General features: G+C 31.0%; 2 protein-coding genes across 2 annotated transcripts in view; one reads left to right on the top strand and one right to left on the bottom strand.

Moving 5' to 3' along the window:
* The window catches only part of LOC119608478, a 35,600-nt gene that overhangs the window by 6,864 nt on the left and 13,581 nt on the right, over positions 1-15,155 (bottom strand). The gene's annotated exons all lie outside the window — the stretch shown is intronic.
* On the top strand, positions 12,876-14,086 carry LOC119608616. Its single transcript, XM_037963101.1, has 4 exons — positions 12,876-13,042; positions 13,081-13,316; positions 13,401-13,560; positions 13,616-14,086. The coding sequence occupies exons 2-4, from the start codon at positions 13,095-13,097 to the stop codon at positions 13,768-13,770; spliced, it is 537 nt and encodes a 178-aa protein (XP_037819029.1). The 5' UTR covers positions 12,876-13,042; positions 13,081-13,094; the 3' UTR covers positions 13,771-14,086.

The following is a 15,155-nucleotide window of genomic DNA, read 5'->3' as shown; positions in this document are numbered from 1 at the left end:
TCGTGTTCAAATATGACATTTGTATGAAATAATGCTGCTGATATTTCTATCTTATGTATGAATGTACACATGTATTGTGTATATATACATATTTAGAAACACAATAAGATAAAAAAGGTTACTAAACTCGCTCTTTTTTATTTTTTTAGCAACAACAAAATTTTTCATAGTAACATTCATACAAAAGATCTCAGTGAGTTAAACAATGTATAAGTGTCATGCTACGAGAACTACACCATTATCATACAAATATTAAGTACACACAGACAACCACCATTAAGATGGTACCATTTGTTTGTTAACAATAAATTATAAAATTTGGTTTATTTTAGGTTATAATACTCTAACAGTTGAATTACACCCTGTAACAATTTTGAAAAATGCTTTTACACATAGAAAAGTTGATATTCATGTGAAACTAGAGCCCATTTATAGCAATTCTGGATACTCAGATTTTTTTACTTTTTTGTTTAATTTTGTCATGCCAAAATTATGTATGTAAATATTTATCCCCTTCAAATTCATCATATCGAAATTTCATTAACTTTTTTTCTTGTACGAAATGATAATTTTAAAATATGCAATATTTCTGACTACTTTTAAAAGTATCATCCTAATACTCATATGCAAACATGCCATAAGAGTATATTTTTTAAATACACACTCATACATACACCTGTTTGTATCTGTAAAAAGCAGACAAAAAATTAAAATGAAAAAAGTAGATGTAGATGCATGTTGTGCAAAACTCAACCGAAATGTGTTGTGTACAGTGTACAGTGTACAGTGGAGCAAATGGTTTATAAAAATCAATGCTGTAATTCACAAACCTGTCAAATTCACAAACATTCAAATATTCAAAAAGTGCCAATTGAAGAATGAAATAGTACCAAAAATCCTTTCCTATAGATTTTCATTCACTAAGGATTCTGAATGTTAATTTCAATAGAAAATACAAAAAGTACATTTTAAAGAAGGAAAAAGTACCAAAAAGTTCGTGCTCTACATGCTACATCATTTTATGCTTTTAGGTTCAATATTATAGGAATTAAAAAAATACCTTTTGAAGAACGAAAAAGTCCACTCTTATATGTTCTCATTTACTGCGGCATTTACATGCTCCATTTTAGTTTGAAGGTTCAATATTATAGAAAATTCAAAAAGGTACCTTATGAAGAACGAAAAAGTACCAAAATGTCCCCTTTTATAGGTTCTCACTTGGTTTCCCAATTAACTATGTATATACATACTCAGTTTTGGGAACATTTGGCTTTTTAATTAAAATATTTTTTGTTTATTTTTTATTAAAGATTTTTAGATCCGCGAGATATGAGAGACCATCAGAAAATAATTTACATAAAAAATGCTAAAATTACCAAAAACTCTATAACTTATAAACAAATAGCATTGCTATTTAAACTTTATTCCAAAAACACATGTATGTTATTATTATTTTAAAACGTCCCACTGCCTGCTAACAGAATTGCACGCTACAAAATAACAAAAGGTGTATACAAAATCATACATTTAAGAATATGAATGTTTATCTGTATGTTTCATTTTTCATTTTATAATCTTATCAATCGCGTGTATTTAACAAACGTACTCGTAGTGTATGTACTCCGCAATCTATAGTCAGTACAGCTAAATGTATTCGACTGAGTACGTGAATGATTATTTTGTAGATGATACATACATACATGTATGTACCTTTTTTAGTATATTCATATGCACACTATTCTCGTAAAAGATACATACTTCATTAAAAATGCTTTAGGTGGAGAAAATAGTTAATTCATAAAAGCACTTTGTCTTTCACTAGCGAGAATTACCACTAAACATTAGTTTTTGCATGGGCCTAGAAGTTAAATAGTGTTATTCAATATTTTTTACATAAAACCTGATCTGTGACCATTGCAGGATCCTTAAGAAATTATGGAATAGAATATTGTATTGTACATACTTATGCCTTTATTTTGTTACAGAGCATGAAATTACGTTTACCCCAACTCCATGACATGTGGGTACAGGTTGTGGAGGGAGTTTATTCTTTGTAGTTTTAATAATAAGGCCATACAAGTATGTGTTTGGCTACAAACGTACATATGTATATAAGTACAACCAAACGTGTACTAGACGTGCTTATATGACTCGAGAATCGGGAAGTGAATGTGTTAGCGAACGCAAATGTTCATGTTTCGATACAAGCATTCGGGTGTGTGTGAGTGTGGATGTGAAATAAAAAGCGTTTATTTGCCAGTATGGGTATGAACCAAGTTCTTGTATAAATAAAACCAGCTCTCATTTGTATATGCCCGAGCTCTGTTAAATAGTCATCGTATTACTCATATACAAAATAACTAAAATAATAAAAAAAATTCACATAAACACAGATACATACGATATGTTCTGGACTGAGTGACTGACAAATAAACCATTTGACAAACAGACAGACAAACCAGCAAGCAGACCATTTGCTATGAATAACTTGTATTTGTTGGATATTTTATTGTTGTTGTTGCACAACATTTGCACAAATACTCGTAAGTACATGTTTATTTTCTGCTGGCTTTCAGTTCGGTTTTTTAGCTGGGTTTTATTCATTTTATTTTTTGCTAACTGTGGCGTATAATAAACTTAAAAACTTATGAATACAAACCACATACATCCATACGAATAATATCCATAGGTTCTATATTTCGCTATATAATAAAATGTAGTTGTATGTTTGTATATAAGCCAGCATATTTCTATTAGCAATATTAATTTCTTTTATTTATTTTTTATAGTGGATTTATTTATAATGGATCTTCTTTGAAAACAAGTGTCACATTATAATACGAATATCTTCTGTTGAAAATAATTATTATTGTATTTGTGTATAAAATTATTTGTATCGAGAACAAAATAAAAAACACAATGTTTTTTGTATATAAGTATATAAGTACATACATATACATAGGTAAAACAATAAAAGATAAAAAAACACCTGTTTCTATAAAAAAAAACATAACATAACATAACATACACTTAACAATTTATCTAAATTTTTAAAGTCATTTTGTCAATTTATTTAGCTGTTATAAATTTATTTAAATTTCTTGTCATAAAAATATGTATGTACATTAGACCGACTCACAAAAAATGGTTCTTGAATTACCCTCCTCAAAATGTTCGCAGTTATGTAACATGATGTTACCCAAAATATTTTGGGTTTAATGTTGTCCGTTCGTGGGCTGGGCAGTTTTCAAGAAAATATCCTATGGAAGACACGATTTTTCATGTTCAATTCAATATTTTAAATATGTATCTTCAAAAAATCTTTGTTTTGTTTTATGATGGTTCCCAAAATACTTTTAGTCCATCGATGGCCGTTCGTGAACTGTACCGGTTATAAAAAGGCCTTTTTTGGCAAATTTTTAAATTTTACAGTTTTTTCTGAAACAAAATACAAAATATGTGGTAATATTTGAAAGGCTTTTTGAAACCACGCCTAGTCTACATACATTTTATTTGTATTATTGAAAAACCTACAAATTTTAATTCTTTTGAAATATAACAATTATGAACAGACGGTTATTTATGATTAATACATCATTGGAATATTGTTTCAAAACAAAACTAAAATTAAAAAAATTATTCGAAAATAGCTCTTTTTATATTTTGAGAATCATTATAAAACAAAGCACGGTAAATTTTGAGAGGGGTAACAAAAACACGTTTTTGTTTTCCATACAGAGTGAGTCGGTCTAATTATGAAACTACAAGCAAATTACTTCAAATCCATACTATACTATGTCAACTTTGACATTTAACTTAAAAAATACATACACACGACATAACCGCTATCCATGTTTAGCAACATCTACATACATATGTACATATGATATTTATTGCACAGTAGTTAACTACTTACTATAATTTTTTTGTTTATTTCATTTTACTAATGCTTAAAAACCATATAATGTCAATGGATAAGAAATTGAATATATTTTCAAACTATGTTTACTTATATAGAAAATCAACAAAAACAAATCATAGGATTTTTTTTCGAAAATTGAGTTTTTTATGAAAACAAAGTTTTTACACTTAAATAAATGGGCAATTTCGTGTCAAGTGATACGAATGTCGAAGTGCTTTACGTGAGTACCTGCCGTGTTGGCCTATCTCACGGTGGTATTTTTCATCCACTGGGTAGCCTTGAGAATGGTCTACCATCGCCCCTTCAATCTTCAATGGAGAAATCAGGTGACAATTTTTGTACATGGCTAAGCCGGTCCATGTACAAGCACTTTGCTGAAGTACTTGGAGCTATCTAATCTGTTGCACCGTTGCTTAACTTACGAGATGTAAAACATCTCTTCCGTTTACAACCACGCAGATGGGATGTTGATTCGGCAACAGCACCTAGAGACGTAACCGGTAGACCGAAGTACGAATCCATCAAATAAGCCGAGACTTTGTTCTTACTCACAGTGACACACTGTGGTAATTCTGATATGAACAGAGTTTACTCTGAATATATCTGGACAAAGAAGGAAAATTCAATGGTATCATTTGTATATGATACCTTTCATCCATCAACATTTAACCCAGCACACTTCTCATTCATCCGACACATTCATAAGAGAAAAACATACGACACACTTATTCTAGGTAAACGGGTGGGTGAGGCCCGCTTACCTCACATTCATCCCGTACCATATACAATTAATATCAACTCATTTCCAACGCGTAATCCCACAGTCACTCCTCTGTGGGGTATCTGTTGTTTCGGCAACAGCACCGAACTTATCCCGAAATATTGACTTTACCTTACATCAGTCCTTTAACCGCCACTTACTCTCCCCGCGAATTTGGGTTTAAACCACAGCCATTACGTGGATCCCGAAGGAATCTCAACCAACTGACCAGCCAGGACGTAGTCCTGCGGGCAACTGGCCACCCGTAGTACCAGATTATGTGGTTCTCTGGTTAGACCCCATGTCAAATCATACCAAGGACTAGCCGAGGAGTGAAGTGACATCACCAGTTTATAGTCCCGGCAGACTAGAGGTACTGGTAGCATCTCTTTACCCCGGGATTGCAATACACCATGATGGGACATTTCATCATGTCAAGTGATAGTAGGGCAGACACAATTTTTTGGAAAGACTGAACAAATAGCTTAAGTCCTTTGGACAATTTTTGCTAGGAGCAATAGGTGACCCGAACACTTTTTGTTTAGAAAATTCATGCACGTGAGTGAAAAATGTGAATAAATTTAGATATATCCGTCCGTCAGTTTGTGTGCCTGTGTGTAAACCTTGTGCGCACGCTACTGGTCGCTCATAAATATGTTAAATGTTGTTGTATCTCTCCAAAAAATCGGCAAAACTTAGTTAAATGATATTGCTGATTTTCGTAATGATCGGGAAAATATTTTTGAATTAGGGTAAAAATCTTTGATAAATCTATTGACTTTAGTAGCCCTCAGTTCAAAAAACTCGAATTTTGGATTATGCCAGTCATGTAGTAAATGAGCGATATGTGTTCTAAAATTATCACCTGCAGTTCTTCTCAAGTCGTATCTATATTTATTGCAAAAGACACTGTTTCTACGTTTAAGTGTTAATTTTATTTTTCATTTCTTACGACCCACTGTACACCTTAACATTTTTGTCTTCCTACATAAAAGTGCACGAAAACTAAACAACCCACGATTTTATGTGCATGAAATACAAAAAATAGACTAACAATGTAAACATTATCCCAACAATTCGACAATGAGTCAATGCATCCGAAAAAGACAGTAATTTCCACTAACGTCTAACCATCTGGTTGGCTCTAACTCGTTTTCCGTCAGAGAACATTTTTCACTTTAGTGTAACCCTAATAGCTAGTCAACTGAATAATTAGTGACTAGTGGTATAATATCTATTTCGGCAACGTCTCCCCGAACTGCTGGGACGATATAGAATTTTTCTACAAATACATAAATATATAATTAATCACCTTACACGTTTGTATCTACATACATACGTACACACAGATCTACATACATATGTATGGTAGTATTTATCTACTTAAGCAGAAATGTGTAACATACATATGTAAGTAAGTTAGTAAATTAGGATAGCACCATTATATTAAAATTTAAATTTTTGTGAAACTCCAAATTATAAATATAGACAATTTATAGAAGAAATAAGACAAAGATTGCAATTTAATATTATGTCCTTTCATTAATTTATCTACTATGTCCTTTAATATATCAACAACTAATTTCATTGAAGACATCGTAATGTATTTCATACGTATGAACATTGTACATACATACATACATATGTACTTGTATAAATGCTTAAAAGCATAAAATGTATGCCGCCAACAAATACAAACATACATATAAATGTGCAACATGCATCCATATAAAACATATTGTATTTTTGTTTCTCATTCATGTTTTTATATTTTATTTATTTCTCAATATTCGTAAAAAAACATGAAATAGAGAAAAGGAGAAACAAGTAAATAGGTGGAAAGAAAATGTTATAATACAAATGTGTAGCATAAGTGCTGTACTTTATGTCATATGTTAATTGTATTTGTATAGGTGCCTGTGTGTAAAAACAAATACCATAAGTAAATGTGTTGGCTCTAATTCGTCTTTCGTCACGGAAAGAGGGTGAAGATAATCGTCACTTTAGTGTCCCCTTTGTAAGCGAGAGAGGGGACAGTTAAAAAGCACTTGTCTGCCTATTCGTAACCTATGGGGTGACGATTGACTTCCTCGTAGGACAAGCACATGTTAAAATGGCTAGTCACCTGGACAGTTGGTGGCTAGGTGTAACCATATGTGGTAGGTTAAATAGGAAGTTCGGGACTGTCCGACCGAACTGCTGGGTACATCTATTTTTACATACATATGTATAGACGTAGTATTACTACTATATATTTCATAGATACATTTAGTGTTATTTTTGTTGGTGTTTCAAAATCACTATAGTAACCCAAAAATTTTTAGTTTATGTACACATGTTCATATGTTTCTGTATTAAATACAAACTTATACCCGTACAAAGTCCTAAACATTTTTGAGATGTAAATGTCTACTAATAATAACGATTCCTACGTCCGCACACGGTACTTTATGTGAGTGAGTGAGTGAGTGATATTAACACCTGTCTCTTGGAGTTTGTAATAAGATTTTACATACTGAAACTAGTCCTTTCAAATTTATTCTCAGGACATTTTTATGTGTGTTTTTGTTTTTTAAAAAACTAAAGTTAAATCTAAATTAATGGTCAAAACACTGGAATTAGGCATAGAAAAATAAAAAAAATTGGGAAACCACCATTTTATTGGAAAATATTTGTTTCTCTTCCGCACTTTTTTATTTCCAGTGAAACCGGGATTAATTTTGGAACCCTGGGAATTCCCGCCTAGAAAAAATAATAGTTTTGAGACGCTAGTCTTAAATGATATAATATTTGCCAAATTTCAACCTATAAGTGGAAATAGTATGCCCCTGAAAAACACTAGTGATACTGTTTAAAATAATTTTCTGAGTCCATCAAGCTGTAGCCATGTAATCCAAACTACGTTCCAAATTTTGAAGACAATTTGATGATATTTGGTATCAAAATTAGCCCAAGCGCGAATCCTATTTTGGTTAAATCGTTTTATGATTTATAACCCCATCCATCCTAAAGTCATTCTGAAATTGCATTTAAATGCTTACGTAAATAAAAGGCCACATTTTTTTTTATTTAATAAAAGTGATTCCGAGACGATTGGTCAGCACAAACGCATAATTCCCTCCTCACTAATTTTATAGCTATAATCATATTTTTAGCCTAGTAATGAGGGTTAAAATGATTTTCAGGATCATTTGTCTCATAAAATTTTTTTGAAAAATTTTAGTTCCTGTTAAAATTAATTATGTCGTATATCTTCCCTTTACTCGTATTTATAATATTGTGTCTACAACCGAAACCGATGTCATTCGATCGGATTAAAATATGTACCAGTGTTAGGTACAGTAGGTCAAAATATGACTTTTTTCAAAATATATACGTGTTTCTTCTCGTCTATATAACTTATTACCTCTTGTTCATATCATAATTTGTTCCAAATAGTACAGATGCCATTTCTTTATTTTCTTTTGGGATAAATAAATAAATAAATATTTAAAAAATTGCTACTTTTTTGCAAAATTAATTATACCCTTCACCTTCGAGAGAATGGTATATATAAGTATGTCATTCCGTTTGTAATTTCCACAATGTTATAACCGCATATTTTTAATTTTTAGTGCATGAAAATCCTTACCTTGGTAATAAGTCAAATAGACACATGTTGGGCAAAAATGTTAAACTTTGACCCTCTGTAACTCAGAAAGTTCTTAACCGATATTGTTGAAAAATTGTGCCTAAACTACTATCCAATAGGACTAACTTTAGTGCATCCCGATCAGAAGTCTTCGTTTTAAAAGTTGGGTTACTTGGTATGAAATCCCCCATATACATATGTATAAAAAGTGATTCCAAAAAGTTTATTTATTAATGAATTGTAATCAAAGTGCATTTTTTAGAAATCTCTAGGATAAGTTTTTAGAAACAAACCGAGATCTTTGAAATAGTTTGTTATTTTTATTTTTTATTATTATTTATTATCACATTTTCTGTATAGCCGGTCGATTGGAAAATATACCAAAATGACAACACTGCTAAATGTTCGTAAAAAATAAATTTTTTTTTTTTATGAATTGAATGATTTGACTACTTAACTCTGCTGTTTTTTATGACGACTTCTATTATACTTTAAATGTGACTACATACTATTTGGATATTGTATTTGTTATTTGTTTACTTATTTATTTATTGTGTGAATGTGTTTTTTATTTTATTATTAAATCGTTCATTGTTTTTGTTTTCTTTATTTGGTACATTGTGTTATTTTTGCACTTTGTTTTAATTTTTTGCTAGTAAGTAAGTGACACTCTACTCAGTTGCATTTCTGTTGTTGTGCATCATATTAAAATATTTTTAACCCCAGAATTCATAAGCGATTAATAAAGTTGTTGATGGTTTATTAGAGAAATTTTGTATAAAAAAATGGGTAATAAAGCATTTACAAGTCATTGATAACTTTATGAATACGGGACTAAAATGCATTATTTATGACTATTGTTATTGCTTGCACTCTAGCAATATCGCAATTATTAGTAGTATTTCGGTTGTTTTTTTTTTTATTGCGTTGAAACAACAAAAATTGCTGATGATGTTTATTGCATTGAACTAAATTCCTTTCCTTTTTGTTGTCGTTTATTCCGTGTTTTGTTTTGATTTGAATTTCGGTTTTACTTCCTAAAAATTTTTATATTTTGTTGACATTTTTCTCTTTATTATTGGAGCTTCGTAAGGGAAAGTGCACTCATACTCATAGGATAATTATTTTACAATTACAAGTGGACCTTATATGGAGGATAGGGTAAATTTTTTACCAATCATACAATTTAGGGACATTATATGAGGGATATGTCAATTATGGACCGATCATCATGCAATTTGGTGCAGAGATTTATGCTCTAATAGTGTCGAATTCCATACCAGTACAATTATTTTTATGGTTTTAAGAAGCGTTAAAGTCATTTTTTAAGTGGACCTTATATGGGGAATTGGGTCAATTTTATAACAATCATCAAACAATTTGGTATAGATATTAAAATTTTTATGAAACTTGTTTATGTCTCTGTACATTTATTTTGAGGCTTTTAATAAGCGTTAATGTTATTGTCTGGAGGTGGCCATATATGGAGGATAGGTTTAATTATGTGCCAATCATCATAATTTTATACAAAGATTTATATACCAATGTTCATGTTGTATTTCGTCGCAGTACAGTTATTTTTATACATGTAATGGGCTTTACCGTTATTTTCTGAAGGGTGTTAATTATTGACCGATCATCATGATCTTCGGTAGAGAGATTTTGGTTCCTATAAAGCTTGTTTATGTCGATTTTCATCGCAGTACAAGATGTCTAAGAGCTTAACCTGAACAACGACCTTATTTCACGGCGATCTTTATCACCCACAGGTGAGCTTCTTTGACGGCTCATCAACGCCCCTTTTGCGTATCTTACACGCAGGTGGCAATTTTTGTTCATGGGTCTGCCGGTCCATGCACAAACACTTTGCTCAAGTACTCGAGCTATGGAAAAGGCAATCACTGGTTTAGAGCCGATAGAATAGGCGGACCCAACATCAGGTGAAAACACCCTATTGATGTTATGAGGAATGCTTCAAGGCATTCTCATCATCTAAAGACTCACCCCAGTGCATTCTTAAGTCGCCCAACCACACTACTGAGATCGTTCTGTTGTTTCCGCAACAGCATCTAGGGACGTAATTGGTAGTTCGAAACACAGATCTATATTTAATTAGCCAGACTTATTTCAGTACCCACAAGGACATACTGTGATAAGTTGACCAAGAAGGAAAATCGCCGATAAATTAAAGATTATGGTATTAACAACTCCGCCAACATATCACCAGTTTCGCCAAACATGTCACTCTGTATCACCAAATATCCTTCCAAGCATCCCTTCCCGTGAATATGGGTTTAAACCAAAGCCACTACGTGGATCCTGAAGGAGCCTCAACCAACTGGCCACCCGAAAAATTGGCGAGGATACATTTGATCATCACCAGCTCATATTCTCAGCAGGCTACGGGTACTGGTAGCACCTCTTTACCCGAGATTGTAATGCACCAAGATGTGGACTTCCATTATGGAAACATGCCCTAGGGGGGGGAACGTTAACAGCAATATTTTGATGTGTTAGTTATTTTGTATAAAAAGTATAAAAGTAATATTTATAACAATTTTTCTAACAAATTTTACGACGAAAAAAAACTACAATGTCTCTCAATAAAAATATTTGTTAATCAATTCCCGGAAATGAAAAAAGTCCTAGAACATCAGTGTTTATTTATTAGCAAATACATGTTTAATTTATTTATTTAAATGTTATGTTACATTTTTATAATAACTTAACGGCTAACCAAACAGTTTTCAAATACATGATGCCCAATTCAAATACGGACCCAAAACTATTATTTAAGTAGTTTTTCTTAATAATATTTGTATCTCCGGATTGATTGTCAAGCATGGTTAGCTTATCGAAATTTAGACTGATTTTTTTATCAAAACTAATAACATCACATTCTGCTTATAGAATTTGATTTTTCCATTGAACTTTTGTGTTTAGCACAAAACTTAAAGCACTCATGCGAAGGATTGCCACAAAAACAATCATTTACATAAATACATACATACATATGTATGTATACGTTTTATTATTATTATTTATTTTAAATTCTAATTTATACGTGATAATGACGAAAAAATTATTTTAGCATAAATATAATTTTTACTGTAATCGTAGTAAACGATCTGCGATATTAGTTTAAAAAAAGCACTCACATTAGTCATAATCTATGGTACATACATACAGTGTCTCTCATAATTATTCGAATTTGGGTAAACTATAAAAAGAAACCAAATTTAATAATATATTTTGTGTGCAAAATAAATAAATTAATTTGTTATATTGTCTAGATAGTCCTTATGTTTGATATCACGCTTTTTAAAACTTGAAAAATTTGCATTGATTTAAATTAATTGTGCTTTTTTAAAAAAAAGTCCATGAAATTGCCTCATAAAAGTATACGAATTTTTCCTGTATTTCATATTTGATCATATTATACGCAACACAAATTTTAGAATCGAATGGTTTTTATGCGTAATATTGTTTTAAGGGGTTACTATCCACGGAAAGGACATATTTTTGGCCCATTTGGTCCACAATTTTGCGGAATTTGTACCCTCTTTTCATGTAATATCATTAAAATAGCGATTTTTGGCCATAATTGTAAATTTTTCTCCTTTTTTCCAGAGATAAAACAAAAATTTGATATTGGGACTTAAAAGACCCTTTGGGGTATCTAAAAATAATATCTTTTGTTACAAGAATCTGTATTTAAACGTTCCAAGATAAATTATTCGGATCATTCTTCTTTCGCTAATTCAATATATTGGAACTTAAGTCCATTTTTATAATACTACGATCAACTATTTTCGGGAAAAGTTTTCTGGTATATATTCTTTTAGATATCAGCTTCCCAGCTAGCATTTACATGATTCATTGGCGAGCGCGATGATTTTGCGACTATTTTTTTAATCGTCCACACGATTGTCCTCATTTTGTGAATCTTTTTTCAATCTTCCAGACGATTGTTTCATTTTGTGACTCGTTTTATAATCGTCCTGACAATTATTTAAAAAAATATATATTTTAATGAACCAAAAGATGCTTTTGCGAGTAATTTTGGCGATTGTTGAACGAATTAATCGTCGCTTATGTATTTTAGCGATCATCGGAGGATTGTTGTTAGTCAACGATCATATTTTACTCTTCCAAATGATGCATATATTATTGTCAAACCGGTTTATTTATATTACGCAACAATCGCCGATTACGGATTCTGGAGATAGTTGGGCGAATTTTACCGTTATACGTATAAACGTTTAGCAAAAACAAATTATTTTGTCTTCTTTTCAACTCAGTTTATAATCAGTGTCGAGACAAGTAAGAATAAAAAGTGGTTTATTAAATTAAAAATTTAATTTTTAATAAAGTTTCTTATAAATACTAAGTGTATTAACTAAAAAGTGTTTTATTAGAAATCAAAAATTAAATTTATAATATAAAATAATTTATAATGCTATCAAATAAAGCAATAAGATTAAAAAGCAAACGAGAAGCAAAAAATATGATGGAGTCTGCTTATAATGAAGTGGGATCATCCAAAAAACAAGTTAAAGGCAGGGAAACATCTGATTGCGATGATGTCCCAATGAAAGTCAGTTCTTTCGAAAAATTGGTTGAATCGGATTTCACTGAAACATCATCCGTTTGCGATAATTTTCCAGTTGAATATATAGAAGAAGTGAATTGCAACAAATACAAAACAAACCGCCAGATAATCAGACAGGTATAAGAACATACTTTATATTACATTAATTCTTTCAGATAGTAAACAAAATATGTTGACGGAGATTTTAGGAGAAGTGCGCACGCTAAAACAGCAAATCGGCAGACTAACAGAGGAAGTGATAACCGTAAGAAATGAAGTGCGTCAGTTAAAATTAATTTATTCTGAGGAAATTAAAACCAATTTAGTGCCACCTTTACCCATAAAAACTGTAAAACAGTTGGAAGAATTACATAAACAAATAGAAGAGAACGTGGATATTGTAGCTCAATTGGTATGTATATAATTATCCGTCTATATACATATTTTTTAATATAAACATACATATATACATATATTCATATCAAAATTTTTACAGAAATACGTTATTGGTAAAGTGGGTGGCGACAGCTCCAACTCGTTTGTCAGGAATGCAATTAAAAAAATGCTGAGCGATGATGTGGCTGCAAAATTGAGTTGGCGTGGAACGAACAGTAAGCCCAGTATTCAGGAATTCAATATAACGAAAATTATAACAAGTAAGTATTTTTTATAACATGATTTTACTGAATTCTAATTATTTTCTTTTTAAAGGTGTCTGCCATTCAAAATTTCCGAAAGCTGATGATGCAGGTATAAATAAGGTATTACAACAACATTTTGTTCATGCTGGTGACCGTCTCAGAAAGAGTGACCGAACCAAAAAGATTGATGAAGCCAAGAAAATTGACGATTTGGCTGAAAAATAACTTTATTTTTTAATAATTTTTCTATTGCATAATTATTTCCATTATTCATATGTATGTATTTATTTTCATAATTGAATTCAAATTTATAAAAATAACTTTATTTTTTAATAATTTTTCTATTGCATAATTATTTCTATTATTCATATGTATGTATTTATTTTCATAATTGAATTCAAATTTATATTTAATTTTTTTTTTATTTAAAGTTGACAAAAAATGCCAATGCAATAAACAGTATAAAACGAATATCAATACTTTTTATTTTTAGCATATTTTTAGGCATTTTAGGATCAATTAAAATCTTCTTTACGATCGTTCCAAGACTCTTCTATAATTCTTTTTATCGCATCGTAGAAGATTCATTAAGACGATTTTGTAAAGATTCTGTTTATCGCATCGTAGAAGATTCATTAAGACGATTGTGTAAAGATTCTGTTTATCGCATCGTAGAAGATTCATTAAGACGATTGTGTCAAGATTCTTTTTAACACATCGTAGACGATTCATAGAGAAGAGTCGCGGCTGTGACACAGTTACTCCCGTTGCGTTGAACTTTCGTAATTGGAATACGATATCGTGGAAGATTAATTTAATCGCCACCTCCAATCGCGGAAGACCCTTTTTTGAAAGAAAATGCTAGCTGGGTTTTATACATTTTAAGTTTTCAATGTGTTGTGAAAGTGTACAACTCCAAAACATGCCTCGAAGAAACACCATTCAAAATAGTAAAATCATTATTTTTATATACCACTGGACTCCATGCTGCATGGCACGATATCATTATGATCACATCAAAAATGTTGATATGTGTTTAAATATTATTTACTATGATCAAATTGAAACCAAAATTTAGGACTTACAGTGTTATTGTAACGGGCAACATAAGCGTGAAAGTTACGAGTAGTAAAAACTGGAATCTACTATATAGGATGACGTTTTGTTAAGGCATGTTTTGGGGTTGTATACCGCTATAATATATTGAAAATTTAAAATACATTAGTGCCAATATGTACATGAATATACACTAGACAACTTTGTCGAAAAATATCGTCCCTAGAGGTACGAAAAGGGACTTATGATCCAGATAATTCAATTAGAAACTGAAAAACGATACCAAAAATACATCTTGGAACGTTTAAGTACAGATCCTTATAACAAAAAATATTATTTTTAGATACCCTATGGGTTCTATTAAATTCCAATATTAAATTTTAGTTTTATTTCTGGAAAAAGGGTGAAAACATTACAAATATAGCCAAAAATGAAAAGAGGGTACAAATCCCCCAAAATTGTGGACCAAATGGGTCAAAAATATATCCATGCGGTTGATAGTAACCCCTTAAAGCCATATTAAGCATAAAACCATGCGATTCTAAAATTTGTGT

Source organism: Lucilia sericata, unplaced genomic scaffold, assembly GCF_015586225.1.
Source record: "Lucilia sericata isolate MDLA Ls3-8-SP2 unplaced genomic scaffold, ASM1558622v1 Contig000021F_arrow, whole genome shotgun sequence".
Lineage (NCBI taxonomy): Eukaryota > Metazoa > Arthropoda > Insecta > Diptera > Calliphoridae > Lucilia > Lucilia sericata.
Note: the sequence above shows the minus strand (reverse complement) of the source record. Positions and strands in the feature narration are given on the sequence as shown.

Coding starts and splice junctions, on each gene's coding strand:
- LOC119608616 (XM_037963101.1), top strand. CDS start 13,095: ATGTTGACGGAGATTTTAGGAGAAGTGCGCACGCTAAAACAGCAAATC. Junction 13,317..13,400: donor TGGATATTGTAGCTCAATTG/GTATGTATATAA, acceptor AAATTTTTACAG/AAATACGTTATTGGTAAAGT. Junction 13,561..13,615: donor TATAACGAAAATTATAACAA/GTAAGTATTTTT, acceptor TTCTTTTTAAAG/GTGTCTGCCATTCAAAATTT.